Below are 19,707 nucleotides of genomic sequence, written 5' to 3' on the forward strand. Positions count from 1 at the left end.
GAGGTACTTCATTGTTCAGGAACGTAGGTTCCCTGGCGCACATTCTTTTCTATGGACAACAGCTCTAGTTAGATTCAGGGTCCATATTTGTTCAGTCTCACTGATGAGGATTGTTGATTATTACACTCGGAACTAGTTAAAACCTCAAATTACAGAAGAGTTCTTCAGAATTGGTTTGGCAACCGCTGTGACCCCTCGCGGCGGCATCAAATGTCTTGTCAATTCTCCGGCCGTAACTCCATAATAAACCATCAGTGTTTGCCATCAAAGTCCTGTCTCCATTGCTTCATAATTTTCCATCACACATAGGATGCATAAAAGAAGTGGGCAAATATCAGGACAACAACCATGGCTTTGTGGCCCACAGTATTGAAGTCTCATGGTTGGCATTTTGGCCGTTGCCATCTTGTGTTTTTGCATCCAAGAGGGTAATACAAAGTACAACTACTGAAAAGACATTTTTAAACGACCAATATGTTCCAATGAACTTTCATGATCTGAAAACACTTTGTCCCAGACAACAGCATGGTATTGACCTGTCAATCACAAGGTATCCTAGCCCTTACAAATATTGTAGAAGGCTTGAAACATGCAATAACAGTAAACTCAGCTGGGATTGCTTTACTGAGGTGATAAATCAACAGAGAAGTTAGGTAATGTTCTTATAAGGCGCTTTCACACCGCAGTACTTTTCCCACAAAGGTTCATCAGAACTTAGTTCATGAGAACTCTTTAGTTCTGATTTCGTGTTCACACCGGAATAAGTTCCTGGGGCTGGGACTCCCAGCAGCTTCTACTGAAGCCTTCCGAGTAAATCGCCAGAACGCCGACACCTCCTCATCTCCACCGCTCCCATGTTTTCTTTTGTGTTGCCATAAGTTAGTCTCTCTGCATTTCTGCGCTGGGCGCTAATGCTAATAATGCTAATGCGAGGATAATAAAATGGCGGCTTCACAACACTTTTTTTTTGTTTTACGGGGCGTGGTTTGCAATCCGCACCCGCCATTTTATTATCCTCGCATTAGCATTATTAGCATTAGCGCCCAGCGNCGAGTGGATCTGACTTTAATTACATTTGACTCGAGTGTTTTGTCAACTTAATGTGTTGCTTAAAATAATACTTCTGCATACAGTATGTGACACTGAGTGTTGCACGGCCAGATACGGCTCAGCTGACTCAGATAAGGAAATAGGCCTATATGATACATGATGTGATATGAATGATAATGGGACACATCGACGTCTGCACTCACAGTGCCGCAGACTGTACGTAATGTTACTATGATCCGGTTACTTATGTTGTGGCAGATATTTAAGTAAGCTTTCTTAAAGCTAATGTTATAATAGTCAGATTGCTCTGAAGATGGGAGGTGATATTCTATTCATTTTCACGTTCACACAGTCGGTGATTTTTGCCGGCCTTCTTTCCTGCAACGGCAGTTTAAACTGTATTTCCTTTCTCCTGTAATATGACTTGATCGCTTTAAACTCCGCACACTGAGCTCTGATTGGTCAGCAGGCGGTGCTTTCACTGACTTGATCTCTTAGCCTGCAACCTAACCTGCTCCGGACCAGGCTAGCCACTCAGCATAAGTTACCATGGAGATCTAGCCCGCTATGAAGTGAACCAGCGTCGTAGGACCAGAAAGCCAGAGTTTCCCCTGAAGTTAGCTCGCTAAGTGAAAATCCGGCTTCGTCGTACAGGCCTCTGGTGATATCTTGTTAAAACATTTCTCATAGAAACATGATTTGATAATAATAAAATACCTTATTATAACATTTTCCAACCAGATGTTTCATTCACCCTGCAACAACTGTGTCTTTACATGAACATATTACCCAACTTTAATGGACTTGAAAGTAAACTACTTTTACTTTAGGAAACTAAATGTAAAACAACATGTCATCTAAAAGCATTGTAACCACATGTTACTCACTTTCCTTTGTCCAGACCTCCTATCCTCCCACACACTACATTCGCCGCGTGCCTCAGAAGAAGGTCCACTACTTTACGGCGCTGCAGATGCTCCAGCTGATCATCCTGTGTGCGTTCGGGATGTATCCTCTGCCCTACATGAAGATGGTCTTCCCCCTCCTGATGATCCTGCTGGTCCCTGTCAGGTAAGAAGAGCCAGGCCAACAGGGGGCAGAGCGGCACCGTGGAAACCAACACACTGCTGCAATGTCTGCATAGAGTTTACAGTATATTGGCTAAGATTCGTTCTTGATATGAAGTTCAGTTTACTTCTGGAAACAGGTAGATGAAGTACTGTGGCTCTGGGGGGGACTTTCTGAAATATGAGGAAATAACCGAGTGATATCATTTTAGCTTGGTCTTTAAAGCCAAACCACAAAGTTATAAAAACTCAGGATGAGGAGTAAGGCTGAACAACGTGTAATTATTTGACATATAAAGCTTGTATTGAGATGTTGGATTGAATCCTCAAATGTCTGTTATATTATTATAATATAGATTTTATGACATCATCCTAAGAAACAAGTCTTTGATCAAAATCCTCAATTTGGATAATGCGATGTCATCAGTGTATATGCAGTAGTCTTTTTTATAATGTCAACTTACTTTAAACTTTAGTTCATCATTGTATGCTCCTCTGTGTGTAGGAGAGCAAACCGTTTTAAACTCCTTTCCATGGTTTGATTTTGAGAAATGATTATATTTATATTTTATTACTTTATTGAATTTTGTACTTTGAAATACAATAACGTTGTTGGAAATTATTTGATCAAGCTAGTCGGAAACAGTCCTTTCCAACAAGCTTTCACTGAAATCTAATTCAACATAAAAAAATAACTTCTTATGGAATATAACTAAAGCCTAATCTTTATCTGCAACTGTGCAGAGAGACCATAATGAATAGAGATGAAAGAAAAAGAAGCTGCGCAGCATTTGAGTGTTTAACATTTGAGTTTCAGCGTTTGAAAGATAACATACAGCTTTGAACTTTTTTGTATTGCCCTATAATATGAAGTTTGAAAGACTTTTGTAAAGCGTTTTGTGTCTGTGTATGAAGGATTAATACATTAAGAAACCTTTTCCATACTAACATGTACGTAACTGCACAACATCATCTGGTATCTCTTTGTGTTTTATTTCAGGATCACCCTTCTACCCCGAGTCATCGAAGCCAAGTATCTGGATATCATGGACGCCCAATACATATAGATCAGCAGAGCGCACCTTATGGACAGATTCACTTCTTCCTGTTGGGAGGGAAACAGACTCAGAACTCAATGACTGTGTTAACAACTAAACAAAATGCATTCGGACTGCAAGATGTGGATGTGAGCACTCTCTCGTGACTGGACGACATTTACATCCCCCAGAAGCTTTCTCATTGGTCATCACACATTTACCATCAATGTAGCTGCCATTTTAATATCCAACATTCCTGCATCTTTATTGTATTTACCAGTCTTGAAAGAGTGTCTTCTGTTTTGCTTATTCTTTTCACACACACATCTGCTCTTAGCTGGTAACTTGACAGAAATGGTTGTAATGTTTAAAAAACATGTTAATAATTTCAAATAATTGTGGCATCATGTGTTTGATAGAGCTGCTTGGTTTGTGTGTAAAGTGCAATGTGGATGAGGGGATTACAGTATTTTACCACTGTGGAATATACATAATCATTTAAAGAAACAGTTGATAACATGTAGAATGAAGTGTCACCACACCTTGACAAAGTGTGTCAACCACACCAATGTTGAACATATAATATTCTAGTGGTTTAGCCGTGAAAAACAGCTATTTTCATTCTGAGGAGACACATGACATGATAAAGTATATTTGTATAAAAAATATGTTCTGTGCACTGTAATGTTTGGATTAAATCAAACTGTTGTTACACAAATAAAGCCCCTTTAAGGAACTAAATGCAAATGTTTCATTGTACTGATCGTCCTCAATATAACATTAAATGTGCCATCAGTCGATACAGCAGGTAACAGGAGAGCATTTTCTTAAATGCCGTCGCACACAGCACAACGCCAGCCGTTATTGACCCGAGGGGAACGACAGCTGTGAAGCTCTTCAGTTTAGTGTCTCCAATAGATGGCAGTAGATGCTCGTCTTCAGCAGGGTTTGGGATCAGACTTGGCTGACATACAGAACAGAAAAAAGGAGGCAGATTTATATCATCCAGCACAATAAGCTGGGATAATTCTGTGGGCAGAAAGCATGAACAGTTTCAACAAAATGTACAACCGTAAGATATTTTCTTCTAATATTTTCAGTTTTACAGTTTCATCTGTAACTTTCTGTAAAGCCACAAACCACCCGATGCTTTCATTTTAAATGTATTTTACTGCGATAGTATTCCTCCATTAAGTGATTCAACAATGTTTGCCATGGATGTATGTAGCGGATGCCTTGCACATATTGCAGGAACAGAAACACCAAACTGTTAGTTTGAGCCTTTGAGTCAAACAAAAGGAAGCTCTGTTTCACATTTTGCTACAAAGACACTACAAAGACAATTATCTTCTGTGTCTAAAAGTGGATGAGGCATGAATTCGGCAGAAGAAAGGTTTGTTATTGACATTCAGAAAATATGAAATAAAATTGTAAAACGAAAATCGACTGTCCGTTTGAATGCATCATAGCTGAAAGGCACCGTTTGAATGTCGTCTAATAGCCAATATCAAACCTGTTATTTGTTTACAATAACAAAAAAAATCACTCCTATGATAAAACGTGTACCTTAGCATTTATTTCATATTTATATATTGTACAAAATCCAAAAGAAGCCACGAAGGAAGCTAGGAGAGTTTTGAGGTTGAGAGGTGACCTTCCTGTAAAGCCCTTTAGTTCGGGTCTGCGAGTTCACTGAGCCAACCGGGGGCCGGAGTAGAAAAATACAACCAATACCTTGAGTCCGCTGAGATTGGCTCTCTGATGGGACTTTAGCTGAATCCCATGGGTAAAAAAAAAAAAGGATAGAGTGAGAGATGACGCAACTGTCACCATAGAGATATATCCATCTCCTGATCACCATAGAGATGCAGACAATTATTTGCCATCACAAAAACCTGCATATTTATCTCTCTGCAACCTACACAAAACACCCCCTCATGATCTGAGATGTGCGGTGGATAATTTGGGCTCTTGTCTTAGCAGGTAGAGCCCCACATCTCCATTAGTGTTGTGCGTCCTCCACATTTCTAGAGTTTCCTCCGTGTACCTGTGTGGCCTGTCATCTCTCCCTCTTCTCAGAAGCGTCTCCGGCAGAGTTTATGTGCTCTTGATGCCCTGGAAGCCGCAGAAGCTCCAGCGTTTCTCCAGACTCGCTCCGACTCCGCTTAGCTCCTGCCTGAAGGTGCAGGGCAGCCGAGAGAGAAGAGCCTCCACCTCACTGGTGTTAATCTGCGGACACATGTCAGACAGGCAGAGACTTGAATGCAACACACAAATACTTTCTCACGCCTCTGCTCCTCATGTTCACAATGCTCACACTTAGTTCTCACACCTTCTCTTAAACCATATGAAAAGGGCAAGCATCAAGACCATGATATGAGCTACATGACAGGTTCACACCACCCGTGTGGACTGAGGGGCACCAAATAGGCAAAGGTGACAGGAGAGACAGAAATCTACTTTACAAGCTGCTGCGGACCACCCACACAGCCATGTATTAAAAAGCTATGTTGTTTGAGCCGTGTGCCGATGTCAGGATGCATTAAGGTCCATCATGGAGATAGGACTCCTGTATCATTACAGACATGGAGCTGTGTGAGTATGGAGCCGGTAGATAAGCACAGAAGCGGGGTTGTTGTTGGGGAGTCCAGCCAGCACTATTGACAAAACTCTGTGGGCTGCTTGTTGTGCAGACTCAGTGTCAAAAGGGAGATATACAGGCAAACAGCTGCACACAGACTTTCAAGAGGACATATAATGCTCATTTTCTGGTTCATATAAGAATGTTGTGCCTCTAATGTGACATGTTTTACATGCTTTAATGTTGTAAAAAAGGTATTTCTTTTTATAAGCATAATAGGGCCCCTTTGACAACATCACGCAACACAATCATGAATAAAGCATGCCACACCCAAACCTACACAACGTGTATATTTTTGTATTAGGTTTAGAGTAATGGTTTGAGCATTTTGGAAATACCAAGCTTCCTTCTTTTTTTTTAATATGCAAAGACGTTTTTGTTTGCCAAATATGTGTGTTTTGTAGTTCCATTAAGAGGATTACTAGTTGTTCAAAGACTGATTCGGCAAGAAACACAGGGACATTCTGAACAAAATATAATAATTGGGGCCACTTCATTGTTTGCAGAGAGTCTGATGAGAAGATTCATACTACTTATGCCTGTGAGATACAAATCAAGCATTAAGACTGGAAACAGCTTGCCTTGCTTTGACAACAACCTGACTATCAGAAACTTCACAGCTCTTTAATTATAACATTACATCCCTTTTGATTAAGCTGTACAAAAAGTGAGTGAAAAATAGAGTTGAACTGATTTGTAAATTGTATCACTTTTCGAAATAAGCATGTTATCCTAAACGTTGAACTATAATTTAACATGTACATGGTGTGCTTCTTGTATACCTGTTTAAGAATGAGTTTCAATGTTTCTAGAATATATATATTAAAGATCTATAACTCAAGTAACGATCACCCACATTTTAATATTCATTTAAAGGTAGGGTAGGTAAGAATGGAGAAACCGGATCGAGTGCGCCCGAATTTGAAAGTACACAACTGGAAAAAATCTGCCCCTTCCTTCAGGCTTCCTTACAGAGCCCCTCCTCCAACACACACAAAGAGACGATTGGTCGTGCTTTTTACAGTACTACGGCTTCCACAGATTACATGTTTGTTTATATATTTATTATCAAAGCGTTTAATATATTCATTGCTATCGGGATGTTAAGAGCATTCCATGGAATATAACAAAAAGTGTTTCTGAAGTGAATTACCTACCCTAACTTTAAGTGCTGAAATGAAGTCAAAACATGGTTGATAAGTGAATAAAAAGTAAACTGTAGCATGCTGAAATTAGCTTTTGATTCTCCTTGCTGGTTGATTGTTCACATGTGTTGCGTCTTTAACCACACAGGGATGTCACAGTGTACCAACACAATCTGTGGTACACTGTGACATCACTGCCTATAACATAACATTTTTTACCAGCAATCAAGTAATCCATCAATCAGAAATACGCAATATAATATTGATGGGCATTTCTTAACTGTTTTTCTGACAACCCGGGTCTACATTTAAAAAAATGTATACAATAGAAAACGTATAATATAATGACTTCCAGTCCTACAACACCCTAAAACAGACTGATGGTGAGTAATCCCTGTCATTTTATATCAATTTGTTTGTAAATAATTCAGGAGGGCAGGACACCCTAAAACATATCTAACAGAATGACACTGTCTGTCATTAATATGACTTTGTTTTATGAGTTCATTGTTAGAAACCGTTGACCATTATTAGTTAATGATAGGACATTTAGTAATTAAGAACGGTCTTATAGGGATGACGAGAACAAGGCTGAGTTATTTTCCAGGAATCAGCTCAAACACGGCGCCTTGTTCCCAGAAATCAGGCTGACTAACAGCCTAAACTGGCCGAGGCAGGCAGCAGCAGCAGGCGGACGCAGAACATGAATATATTCATCAATAAGTCGTGCAACTGGGGATGTGTGAAAAAATTATAAAGGGATAACGGCAACAGGACAGAAGCAATGAGGCTCGAACAGAGCAAAGAAAATATCGCTTCACTTTATGTTGAGGCTGCTGCTATTAACCCTCTGAGACCCACAGGATCGATGGGAGCCCCGGGCAGACCTCACTGTTTTAAAGCGAGCTCACTTTTAAATTGGAGTGAATACAATATTATCATATTAAAGCGAGAATCTATTGCTACCAATAATATCATGCTAGCTGGCAATAATGCTGCAAAGTAAGGCTACATTCAGCAAGGGAAGAACTGGTGTGGTACATTCACAGTGGTCCCTTGACCTCAAAATATGAGAATGAAAATGGGTTTTTATGCTTATCCCATGCACTTAGGGACAAAAGCATGCAGTGTTTTGCAAGCAGTAGAAATGTATTATTTTCGCCTATTTAAAAAATGTTGTATCTTAACATGTCTGCATGATCTTTGGACTCGAAAGTGGAAATAAGAGGGAAGACTCTTGTGGATGTAATGAGCCTTATCACATTCATGTGTGATGATGCTAATCCCCATAGTAGCCATTTCCTTGTAGTGAGATCATTTTATGGATCTTGTCCACTGAATAAAATGACCTGTTGGGATCTTTAGGTTATTCATAGCCTCATCAAAACTTTAAAATTAAAAACCTAACAACAAGAGCATTCAGTAGATGTTATAAGAATATTGACAATAAGGGCTTTTTGAGCAGAACACAAGCGCTCAACATCCAGAAGTTAAAATATCAATTCTTACAAAAATCCTCACTTTCTAATTCCAAATCACAGCATGGCTTTGTCTATGGTGTTCTCAAGGTCGTTGTTTCTTAATGTGGTATTTTGGAAGGATTTTTGACCATTTATTTTAATTCTTGAATTTATTTGTATCATGCAAAAAAAGCCATGGACTTTTAAGCCATTCCCATCATTTTCCTGTGGATTTCAGATATGTACAAATACACCCGTGGAACATTATTGAAGCATTATTCCACACTGCAAAGCTTATCTGGTTAAAATCATAAAAAGTAATTGACTATTTGAAGATGAACTACTTCTAAAACCTATAGACACCTTCGATATTCAGCCTATTTCTTTAAATACTGTACAGCCCTGGTACGTACAGGTCTACGAGTGTGAAGCAGTGAAGCTTTAAATTGATGTTCCTGCTCACCAAGCTCTGCCGAGATAAATGAAGGCTGAAAAAAACCTCAGAGTAACTGATGTCTTTTCCTTGACTCCGGGATTATTTGCATGCCAGGTGACTAAAATGGCACAGCAGGGCCCTGGCATACAGCAGGCCATATGTCAGCCCTGCAGGGGAATTTAATCTGTGTCACTATGTCTAGGGTATGAATGTGTGTGACCGTGTGTGTGTTACCTTGGTGTCTAAGCGCTGCAGGTAGGAACAGATGTACTCCATACTGGCTCCAAACGGGTGGACGTTCAGGAAGGTTGAAATGATCCCTGAGGTTAAACAAATAGGGAAGGCACACATGTTAATTAAACTGTCAAAATGCAAACACATACTTGTCACAAAGCTCCAGCCTTTCAGTTTCTGTTGCCTATCAAACATGACTTCAATAATGCAGAATAATCAAGAAATCAATTTGTATTATTTTTCCTCATTTTGGCTGACTGAATTACAAGCGGGGATGATCGAGTCACTTTTGTCAGACTCACAACAATGTTGAGAGCCTCTTGTATATCACGGCTCCAGATTAGAGTGTTCGATGGCAGCTTTGATGCCGTTATCTTTCATCAAAGCTGTCTGATTCTGAAGCTCTCCACAAACTGAACAAATCATCTGCTCTCGACTCTCTGATCATGACCAGGGGAGAGAAATCCTGCACCTTGACTTGTCGTTTGAGCATCACGAGATTAACAGAAGACACCAAAACGACAGCTGAGATTAGGGTGGGGGTTCTCGAGATGATCTTACCTCAATGTGTGTCTTCATGTTTACCGGCAAAACATGCAAGATCTGACTATACAGAGCAACATTACATTACATGTTACTTGTTAGACGCTTTTATCCAAAGAGACTTATATACTCAATACTGTGGACAATTCTCCTAGAATCCACTTCAAGACGATGGTACTTGCGTACCATGCTGCGAATGGATCTGGCCCTACCTACATCCAGGACATGGTTAAACCGTACAGCACGTGCACTCCGCTCTGCATCAGCCAAACGGCTCGCTGCACCCGCACTGCGAGGGGGACCCAAGTTCCCATCAGCAAAAACACGTGGGTTTGCTATCCTGGCTCCAAAATGGTGGAATGAGCTCCCCATTGAAATCAGGACAGCAGAAAGCTTACACATCTTCCTTCAGACTGAAAACTCATCTCTTTGGACTCCACTTCGATTGATAGAATTATTAACAAAGCACTTATATACTAATAAAGGACTGGCTTATCTAAAGCCAGTTGAGTAGCACTTGAAATGTTTTAGCTCTATGAAACCTGATGTACTTATATGATTCTGTTTTCTTCAAGTTTGTATTTTGTTGGTCGAACGCACTTATCGTAAGTCGCTTTGGATAAAAGCTTCAGCTAAATGCCATGTAATGTAATGACAATCCCCACAGGAGCAATTTGGGGTGAAGTATCTTGCCCAGGGACACAACGACATGCTGACTGCAGTGGGGTTTGACCCTGTGACCCACTGATCCGAACACCTACGGGTAACCCACTACGCCACACGCCCCCGTGCCAACATATGGGATAGGTCATGATTTCTTGGAACTTGTGACTTTATTTGACAAAATCTAATGAATGTTAAAAGATGGTGATGACAGGTTAGCAATGTTGCATATCGATGACCTACTTTAGTAAAAAGCATATACTGTCGTTTGTTTGAACTGTGACAGAACAAATCCCATCACATGTAGTTAACGACAACTACTGCAAAGATTGTCTAGAACATTGTATAAAGTCATATAAATGTAATGTAGTTTCCCCATGTCCTGCTTTTAAATTGTTTTCCCACTTCGTGAAGCCCTCAATTATTATTTTTCTAAGATTTTAAAGGTGTATTTTTCATTTGATGATACATTTTTTCAGGCATCTTACATGAATTACAATTCAAGGGAAATGTCCTACTACCTTGTAGTGTAAAAGGGATTTAAAGGCACATCTAGACTATATTATGTTATTGAATATTCTTTTAATACTTTGAATATTTGATTTTGGTTTTTGGTCGTACAAAAAATTCTTAGGTTGGGGTTAAACTGGAATAATTTTGACTCTTGACCCCAGTATTCATCTCTTAGTAAAATTCTGTAACTGTGTACAAACAACGGCCACATATAGCAATAGGAAGAAAAAGAGAAAATACATTAACAGGATATAACAGACGATTGTAATGGTGTTTTCAGAAGCACAATAAGAGTTTCATTCTTTTTGAACATCTTGTCCTGAAAAAGCCTTTCCAGCTGAACAATACAAACGAAAAACGCTTTCATCTTGTGCCTCTCAGTTTTCCAGAAGAAAATAGTTCAAAGATAACACAACTGTGTTCATCTACATTCCCTGTGTGCAGGAAAAGAAAAGGCAAAGAGATTCAACCCTTTGTTTCCTGATGAAACGTTTTCCTCCTGGAGCCGAGTGTCCCTTTTTTCCCTTGCGGTGCTCACTTCAACTCAGCATCAAACAAGACGTCAAGAGGAGTGATTCTGACATGAGAAGGTGTCGGGAACTTTAACTGTGGCCCGCCTCCGCCTCAGTAAACATCAAGAGTGGGCATGAACAGAGGACAAGCACCATTGACTACCTAACTACCTGCGATGAGACAGAACATGCAAGTGTTTCTGGAGGAAGACGCTCAAACTGGACCCAGATGGACCAATTGCAGAAGGATATATCATTTGGTAAAGCACCATTTGCATTTCCTTTTTTCTCCCAAACAAAAAGGAACAAGTTTTATCTTTCACGCTTTGAGCCAACGGATGTCTCTGACAATTAACATTTGAAAATGCAGCGTGCCGGAAAAACAAGCAGCAAAATAGGACGAGGCTTTGTTTACTTCTATAAATAATGTAGTTCATTACACACAAGGGAGATAGATGTTTGCCATATTTACCATCATCATGAAGTCACATTGTGTTATGTAATCTAATGATTAAAATGGGCTCTTTCTCTCTTCATATCTTCCTTCTCTCATGCTCTAATTTGTCGAAGTGACTGAAGCAGATCGGAGAAACAAACTGCTGCAGAGGTGGCATTGGTAGTGCCCGTTGTGGTTATTTTACACAAAGTGGGGACAATAAGTACAATGCAATACATTCAAATCAAATCCAATTCATCAGCTGTGTAGTACGTACTCCCTTTGTGAAACTAATGATGTAACATATCTGTTGAGAGCATTGCGGTATTGATTTTCTTTATATTGAAAGGTGTCATTTCGTGAACTTCCTGTTAGTGTTTTAGTGGAACAAAGGCCTGCTGAAGATTGTGTGAAGCTCAGATCTCAACCCTAAAAAAAATAACATGTAAAAAAACAGTTAAGAATATCAGAGCACCATCACTGTACAGGATATTAAAGCATAATGAGTATGATAAGACATAACATCAGTTTGCTAACATGCTAATGATTAGCAGAATAGTTTATCTTGTTAGAATTGTAACCTTTTCTAATGAATGAACAGCTGGGGCTTATGGGAGTTATGTAGGCATTTGGTTAAAAAAACAAGAGTTAGAATAAGTCAAATGTATGACCTGACAAAAACTCACCAAAGTGAATTTGCATTATCACTCTGGGCCCCATGAATATCTATTTCACACTCCATGGTAATCCATGTGATATTTATTGAGATGTTTGACTGAGTGACTGACACTGCAGTCCCTAGAGACGAACTGCTAACACGGCTAAAAGCACTGCTTGCACTTTGAGCAAAACACAACATAACAACAAAGATGTTGTTTGGCAAAGGCACACTAAGGCACCTGCAAAGAGTGAATGAAAGACACAAACTGTTGGGATGTTAATAACCTTACTCCTATAGCCTACCTGAGAGTAATTTAGGTCACTACGCATTGTTATGCACCTTTCTTGTAATTGTGTACTTCATTGTTAGGCTTTATTGTGAAAATGTGGTCAAAGAGACACATTTCCACCAGAGTAAAAAGCATATTGCTGATTTGTTAATGTAGGAATGAGATGGAGATACAGTAAGGCAGCATACCGATGAGAAGTGCGTCCCTCTCAGAGTTTACAGGACTCAGTGGATTCTTCTCTGGAAGAGCTTCCTTGTCCTGACTGCACGACACCACTGATGATGCCGTTACATCCTGAGGAAAGACAGAGATCACAAAACACTCTTCATCTTAAAACCTTCCTTAAACACTGATACCAGGGCTCTGGGTAGAAACAGTCTTACTTATTTTAGAGTGTTTAACAAGCATGGGGAAAGTTTTGCACTACAAGCAAATCCAAAAATAGAAAGTAAACACTAACTAATCCACATAAAAAGAAAAACATCACAATGAGAACAAGATGAAGAAGTGAAAGAATGATGCCAGCGGATGAAGTTAAACCAAAGGGCAAAACAAAACAGAAGGAGAGGAAGTGCTAACGATGCTGCTAATGATCAAGCTGGTGTTCACTGTGAGTCTGAGATACATAGACGTAAAGATGGAAAACACATTTGCATGTTTGTTTGTGTGTGGCTGTAAAATACATTAATTTGCATCTTAATTGAGTGAAATGTCTAATAGCAGAGTGAAATCAGGATGCATTGGCCTTGTCTTCAGGTTTTGATATGATTTGAAAGTGCAATTATGTATTTATGTGTGCATATTTACTCTATCTGTTCACTGTAGGCTGGATCTTTTGATTTTCTAACCCAGTTTTGTTCGGGTTATTCAGTCAGTGACAAGTGCCGCCCCTATGAAGATGTTCCTGTAATGGTGCCGAGTCAGTGGATGGAGGGGAGGAGAGGATGAGAAATATGTAAAAATAAAAGGGAATGACAAATATTTTGAGTAAAGTAGTGAAAGCTCAAGGATTTTGCACTTACACTGACTTGATTAGCACTCTGTTCGCTCCATCTGTGATCCTGGTTCAACGTCTCCGGCTAGAGTCAATTAGAAAAATGAGAGGAAACGTCAACGAGAAAGAAGTCACCCACTAATGCAATCAGACACACACACACACACACACACACACACACACACACACACACACACACACACACACACACACACACACACACACACACACACACACACACACATTTCAGAGGGACTGAAGCAGCGTCAAACAGTTAAAATTAGTGTATGTACACCTGCAAGAATAGAACCCTAAAATGATTGGACCCTTTGAGGTTTAGTGCTGCTTTGAAACTAGCTGCTTTGTAGAATCAAAGTTGCATCTGCAGCACAGAAACAACTTGCCTTATAAATACATATGAAAAGAGTCACGTTGTTTAAGATGGCATGATGACATACTGTTTAAAATGATTAAAGTCTCTTTCATGGCGGAAGGCGTTGAAAACATGAAAGCAGTGCTGACAGGTGTGTGATGAGAGATGACATCTTGAGAGTGGATTTAGGAGACTATGGGACAGATATGGTAACTGCATTATTAGGCAGGTACCCAGTATTAGGAAATGATGCAGCTCTGACAGCTACGATTCAGCGTGAATGCACACAATGAATGAATATGTAATCTACCATCCAATGCAAACTCACGCGGAACTGTCACAGTATGTGAGAGCAGCGGAGGCCTTACACAGTGTCTTAGTGTATATGTATTCTCCACCTACTGTATGCCAAGAGGGAAATGTTTTAATTATATTATCCTCCACCAGATAGAATAATATAAGCAAGAGTTTTCAGTGAATAAACCTACAAATCTAAATAAAAACTGGCATCCTTTATTAAATCCTTGCCAATCCTTTTTTATTGTTCTTTATTGCATTCTTATACTTATGCTGCTTCAACCAATTTCATTTTCCTACAGTGACTGATGTGAATGATATGCAGACATGTTCCTACATTAGATGATGAGAAAGGTCAAGACATAGATGTAATGCTTTTTAACAACAACGAGAATCAGAGTAGGTGAGTTTATGTAGTAAGAGTTACTTTTTTTAATAGCGAGAACATTTTGGCAAGTATTTATTTTATGTGATTAATTTTGGCTGCATAACCACCTTTTTTGGTCACTTGAGTGTAGAAAAAAACGTTGTGAAGACAGCATTGACATATTGTCCCCTATTAGCAAAGTTTGGTTATTTACACATGCAGCAGTTATGGAGAAACATAACCATTCATTCTCTCTACCTGATGAATGTCATGCATTCAATCTTCACTTAGCTATGTATTTGGTCTGTACTAACTCCTGAGGTAAATAGGGTACTTTTTCAAGCTCAATGCTCCACTATGTTTACCAGCTGATCTCTAATGTGCCCGTCTAGTGTTTGGTGCCGAGCGGGTAGTGTAGAGTGGGTTTTAAGAGCTTTTTCTCCAAAAAATAGCTGTCTGTTGCAGCCAAAAACCGCACAAGAGTGAACCAAAACAGTAAAGTAAAGTGCTGGGTCGCGCAACTAAACAATGAGCTGAAACTCACTATGAAGCTCCGTAAAGCTGAGAGGATCATCAGATCCAGGTCATAATTCTCGGTAAAGTGATAACTAAAAGCTTCCATATTGTTTTCACATTCTAAATAAATACATTATCATTACAAGATATTTAAGTATACCTCGTTGGTTCTCTCTGACTGACATCCTAAACAATATCAGTAGTTTTGAAATGACAGCAGACATCTTACATTTTTTTGTATTGTCCCTAATCGGCCCTGCTATTTCATTATTTAGGCTTTAATTATGAGTACTAACTTCAAGCTTGCTACTCGTTAGTGGCTTGAGACTCCAAATTTACACTTCAAAGTCATCATCCTTGTTAGGCAAATCCTGACCTTTCCTAAAACTGAGACGGATCAAGAGAATGCAAATACTTTAACCTTCTTAGTGCCACATTTAAAGGGAAAGTAGGAGTGTGTGTTGTGGCTACAGTCACTGGGCTTATCCTTGTGTTTTGGTAGTGTTGGAGGCTGACGCAGTGTTGCATGGTGGGAGTGAGTGGTGTGCATGTGTAGTCCAGGTTCTCTTTTACTTGCTGGGAAACGAGAGGTAGGGGAGCGTGATGAAGCAGCAACTTGACAATCTCCAGCAGAAGAACAACATCTTGCTCTTGTCTCTGCTGACCAGCACTGCACATGTTTTTATTTGACAGTCTCAGGGTAGAGGGGAATAAATACACCATATAAAGAATAATGAAGCCTGCAGAACTGTTTGAAACAATGTTAAATCAGCTTGAGTCCAAATAGAGGACTGTGGTATTTTCACCAGAACATGTCTGCTACTATACAGCTATACCTATGTGCAGAGATAAAAGGGGACCACTAGGGAATCTAAAAGAAAACATGTTATTATCCCTGGAGAAAACCACCTTTTCTTGTAAACTGTAGCCCATTACACAGAAGTGGTCTAATCTACATGGTAACTGACATACACAGCCTTGTAAATAACTCTTCATGTTATCGGTTGATCCAGTTCATATTGTTACAACCTGGCTCTAAAGCCATGATAAAAGTGGGAGATGCCGTATGAGGGCAAATTAATAATGCATTGATTTTAATTAATAGCATAAGTTTCTCACAAAATGAATAACAGGAACAGAACTAACACAAACAAATAACAAGCCAGAGGACAGTCACACTATGTAATCATGGTCCTAATTATTGGGGAAAAAGAGGAATTTTAAACAGTTTACTCTACTCTGAAATGCATTCAATATGAACCAATGTTTTCCCTTGGTCTAATATGTGTTTTTATTGCTAACCTACTTAAACAACTTTGACTAAGAGAACAAATGTCTTGGAACCACTTAGTAGTTAAGGTATTAGTTCAGTTTTAGGGGTTTTGGTTAATTTGAGGGGGATTTCAGTTAATATAGATAAACTCTAGATAAGTTATTAAGATATATTTAAAATTCATTTATTTTTAGTGTCTTAATCTTCAGATAGTTTTGTGGGGCTGTACCATTTCACACATCTCCTTTTTGTCTTTCAATTATACTTGTTTTTTAACTGTTTGTGAATGAAATAAATTCAATTGAAAATACAACAATAACAATAATAAATAAGTAAACATCAATTTATTCTTCATATTAATTAGGAGACATAAAATAAAGCGTTACGGAAACATTACTTGGATCCTGAAAAAAGAACAATACAGCGGAGGGTGGTAGGCAGCCTTTAAACTATGATAAGGCTCACCTTCCAGTGTCAGCCACAACAAGCTAAAGTAATAAAGCTTCAAAAACCCATCTCTTTAATCCTTCCTAGTCAAAAATACTGCTCCTCCAGAGGAGCCGCATCAGTTCTGAACAAAACTAGGAGATAAATCCAGAAGTGGCAGATGTGGTGGCCGTTTGTAAATAGTTGTGAATATCTGATGAGCGACTTTCCATCAGCTCACAGCAAACTAACTTGAGCAGCTCTGTGAATCAAAAAGATGACATTAGAGCCGACAGCGAGCCACCAGAGTCATCCAGCACCACTTGACAGTGCCATTTTAGTATTATAATTATCCAATTACATAGCTGATTGAACTTGAAACTCAATCACATGTCTGCCCTCTTCCTTCTTACTGTGCCAAGACAAAACAGGCCAGCAAAAGATGAAGACACAAGAGGAGCACACTCCCCCCCGAATAGGACTTTGTTGTATGTCCTGCAATATAAATGACTTCTTTGGAGTGATTCAAAAAACGTGCCCGGCTCTTACAGAGTAGAAAAGCAGTGAATTTCAGTAATTCCTTTACTGTCGGGTTAAGAGTTTGGTCTCTACACAGCTTTTGTCTGCCCTAAAATTCAAGGACAGTCCTTACACAGCCAGAAAAGGCTTCAACAAGCATTTGAACTTGTCTCATTAGCAGCCGTATTAGCATTGTTCATCAAGTAAGTCCCTCAGTCAAGGGCACCTTGATTATATTCCCTATTTAAGCATCTACAAAGTGGTAGAAACAGTTAGTCAGTTACCTTCTGGTTTGCCTTTCCTCCATCCTTTGCTATTTTTTATGATGTAACATCAACATTACAGGAACGGCAATGATCCTTCACGGGGTAATTTCCCAAGATGTGCAAACATTTTCCGCTTCAGAATTACATACTGTAAAATAAATCTCCCTTAGGTGTAAAAGTTCATTCAAGGATTTCATGCGCCCTAAACCACCTTCTTCCTCACAGGTAACACTTTTAGGCTGTATCAGGATTTGAGTCTGAAGCTGGGAAAGACATATTAATATTAAGAATTCTTAGATTCAATAATTTTAGCATTTTATTTTCAAATTGCTATCATTTTGAACATTGAACATATTTAGTAATAGTGAATGCATTAACACTGTCTCTATATAGCAGTTTCTATTGTTAGTGTCGTGTTTTGTCCTTCTCAAACAAGATTTAAATTGCATTTACACACATGTGATTAATAGGGAATGATGCAGCATGTAATCGAGTGTTACTGTTTGTGATTTAATGTCAATAGTTGTATCTAATTAAACCCTTTAAGTGTGTTTACATGTCTCCAAGTAACCAGGTTACCATAAAGTCATTAGGTTAGGAATAATATTTCTCACCTGACGTTAGCTTAATAGACATGGCTTTCTTACATAACTGTCGAAGACTTTGCTGGGTGGTGCAGGCTAGCTTATTTTCTTTCATTTTGAGCCAGATATGATTGATTTTTTTTCAAATGTAAAACAAATCAATGCTCTGTAAGGGATCTCTTCTTTCATCCAGCTGCTGTTCAACCCATCTGGAGTGTTTTGCTATCCATATGCACTCTTGTAAAAGGCGAATACAAAATGTGGTTACATGTATACATAGCAGAGATACAGCAATATCTCGGAAACATTAAGTTAAACTAATGAAGTTTCGCCGATCCCTTTTCAAGTTACGCTAACCATTAGGTTATTCGTTTACATGACAATTAAGAAATCAGCTAACTGGATAAAGCCTACTATAACTGCATTATTTCATTTCTTGTAAATGCTCGATACTAGCATCTCAGTTTACCGTTTCTTTTCTTTTCTACAGACTAGAAGAGCTGTATTGAGTTCCTGCTAATGCAAACCATTTTTTTCTCCTACTCTCAAGTTCACATTAAAAGCATTCAACTGGCGAAACATCGTGTTGCTTTTTATCGTGAAGCAGCAGATAGTGCATAGTCTACAAATCAAGATGAAGGGCATGGCAGGACAGGAAAAATCGACTGATTACTTTCATAAAACAAAAAGTGAACCCTGATTGAAATCTTAAGGACTATCTCCATATGCAAGCTTTGACATGATTTTGATGTTGTCATATGTTCAAAGGTCTTGATTACCGGTACTTGTTCATTATCAGATCCTTTAGGGAATATGTCCATCTTGTATCTCATTACATTACATTGCATTTAGCTGACGCTTTTATCCAAAGCGACTTACAATAAGTGCATTCGACCAAGAAGATACAAACTTGAAGAAAACAGAATCATATAAGTAAATCAGGTTTCATAGAGCCAAAACATTTCAAGTGCTACTCAACTGGCTTTAGAAAAGCCAGCCCTTTATTAGTAGATACAGTGGGGCAAAAAAGTATTTAGTCAGCCACCAATTGAGCAAGTTCTCCCACTTAAAAAGATGAGAGGCCTGTAATTTTCATCCTAGGTATACCTCAACTATGAGAGACAAAATGAGAAGAATTTTTTTTCTCCAGAAAATCACATTTTTCACAGGTTTTCACACACTGTTGCTGGTATTTTGGCCCATTCCTCCATGCAGATCTCCTCTAGAGCAGTGATGTTTTGGGGCTGTCGCTGGGCAACACGGACTTTCAACTCCCTCCAAAGATTTTCTATGGGGTTGAGATCTGGAGACTGGCTAGGCCACTCCAGGACCTTGAAATGCTTCTTACGAAGCCACTCCTTCGTTGCCCGGGCGGTGTGTTTGGGATCATTGTCGTGCTGAAAGA

General features: G+C 39.1%; 1 protein-coding gene across 1 annotated transcript; it reads right to left on the reverse strand.

The window, feature by feature from the left end:
- Positions 1 to 3,223: 3,223 nt before the first annotated feature.
- Positions 3,224 to 15,340, reverse strand: LOC104958664 (ecto-NOX disulfide-thiol exchanger 2-like). The gene is made up of 5 exons (XM_010786426.1): positions 15,263 to 15,340; positions 13,710 to 13,766; positions 12,876 to 12,981; positions 9,071 to 9,156; positions 3,224 to 5,383 (listed from the first exon to the last, which is right to left on the reverse strand). The coding sequence occupies exons 1-5, from the start codon at positions 15,338 to 15,340 to the stop codon at positions 5,252 to 5,254; spliced, it is 459 nt and encodes a 152-aa protein (XP_010784728.1). The 3' UTR covers positions 3,224 to 5,251.
- Positions 15,341 to 19,707: the final 4,367 nt, after the last annotated feature.

This window comes from Notothenia coriiceps, unplaced genomic scaffold (assembly GCF_000735185.1).
Source record: "Notothenia coriiceps isolate Sejong01 unplaced genomic scaffold, NC01 NC01_scaffold00029160, whole genome shotgun sequence".
In the NCBI taxonomy this organism is placed as follows: Eukaryota; Metazoa; Chordata; class Actinopteri; order Perciformes; family Nototheniidae; genus Notothenia; species Notothenia coriiceps.

What these genes read in the sequence shown, in the direction of transcription:
- LOC104958664 (XM_010786426.1), bottom strand. Translation starts at nt 15,340, where the DNA reads ATGGAAGCTTTTAGTTATCACTTTACCGAGAATTATGACCTGGATCTG. An exon ending in CAGCTTTACGGAGCTTCATA is followed by an intron (nt 13,767 to 15,262) that starts GTGAGTTTCAGC and finishes AATTGACTCTAG; the next exon opens with CCGGAGACGTTGAACCAGGA. An exon ending in GAGGGACGCACTTCTCATCG is followed by an intron (nt 9,157 to 12,875) that starts GTATGCTGCCTT and finishes GTTTAACCTCAG; the next exon opens with GGATCATTTCAACCTTCCTG.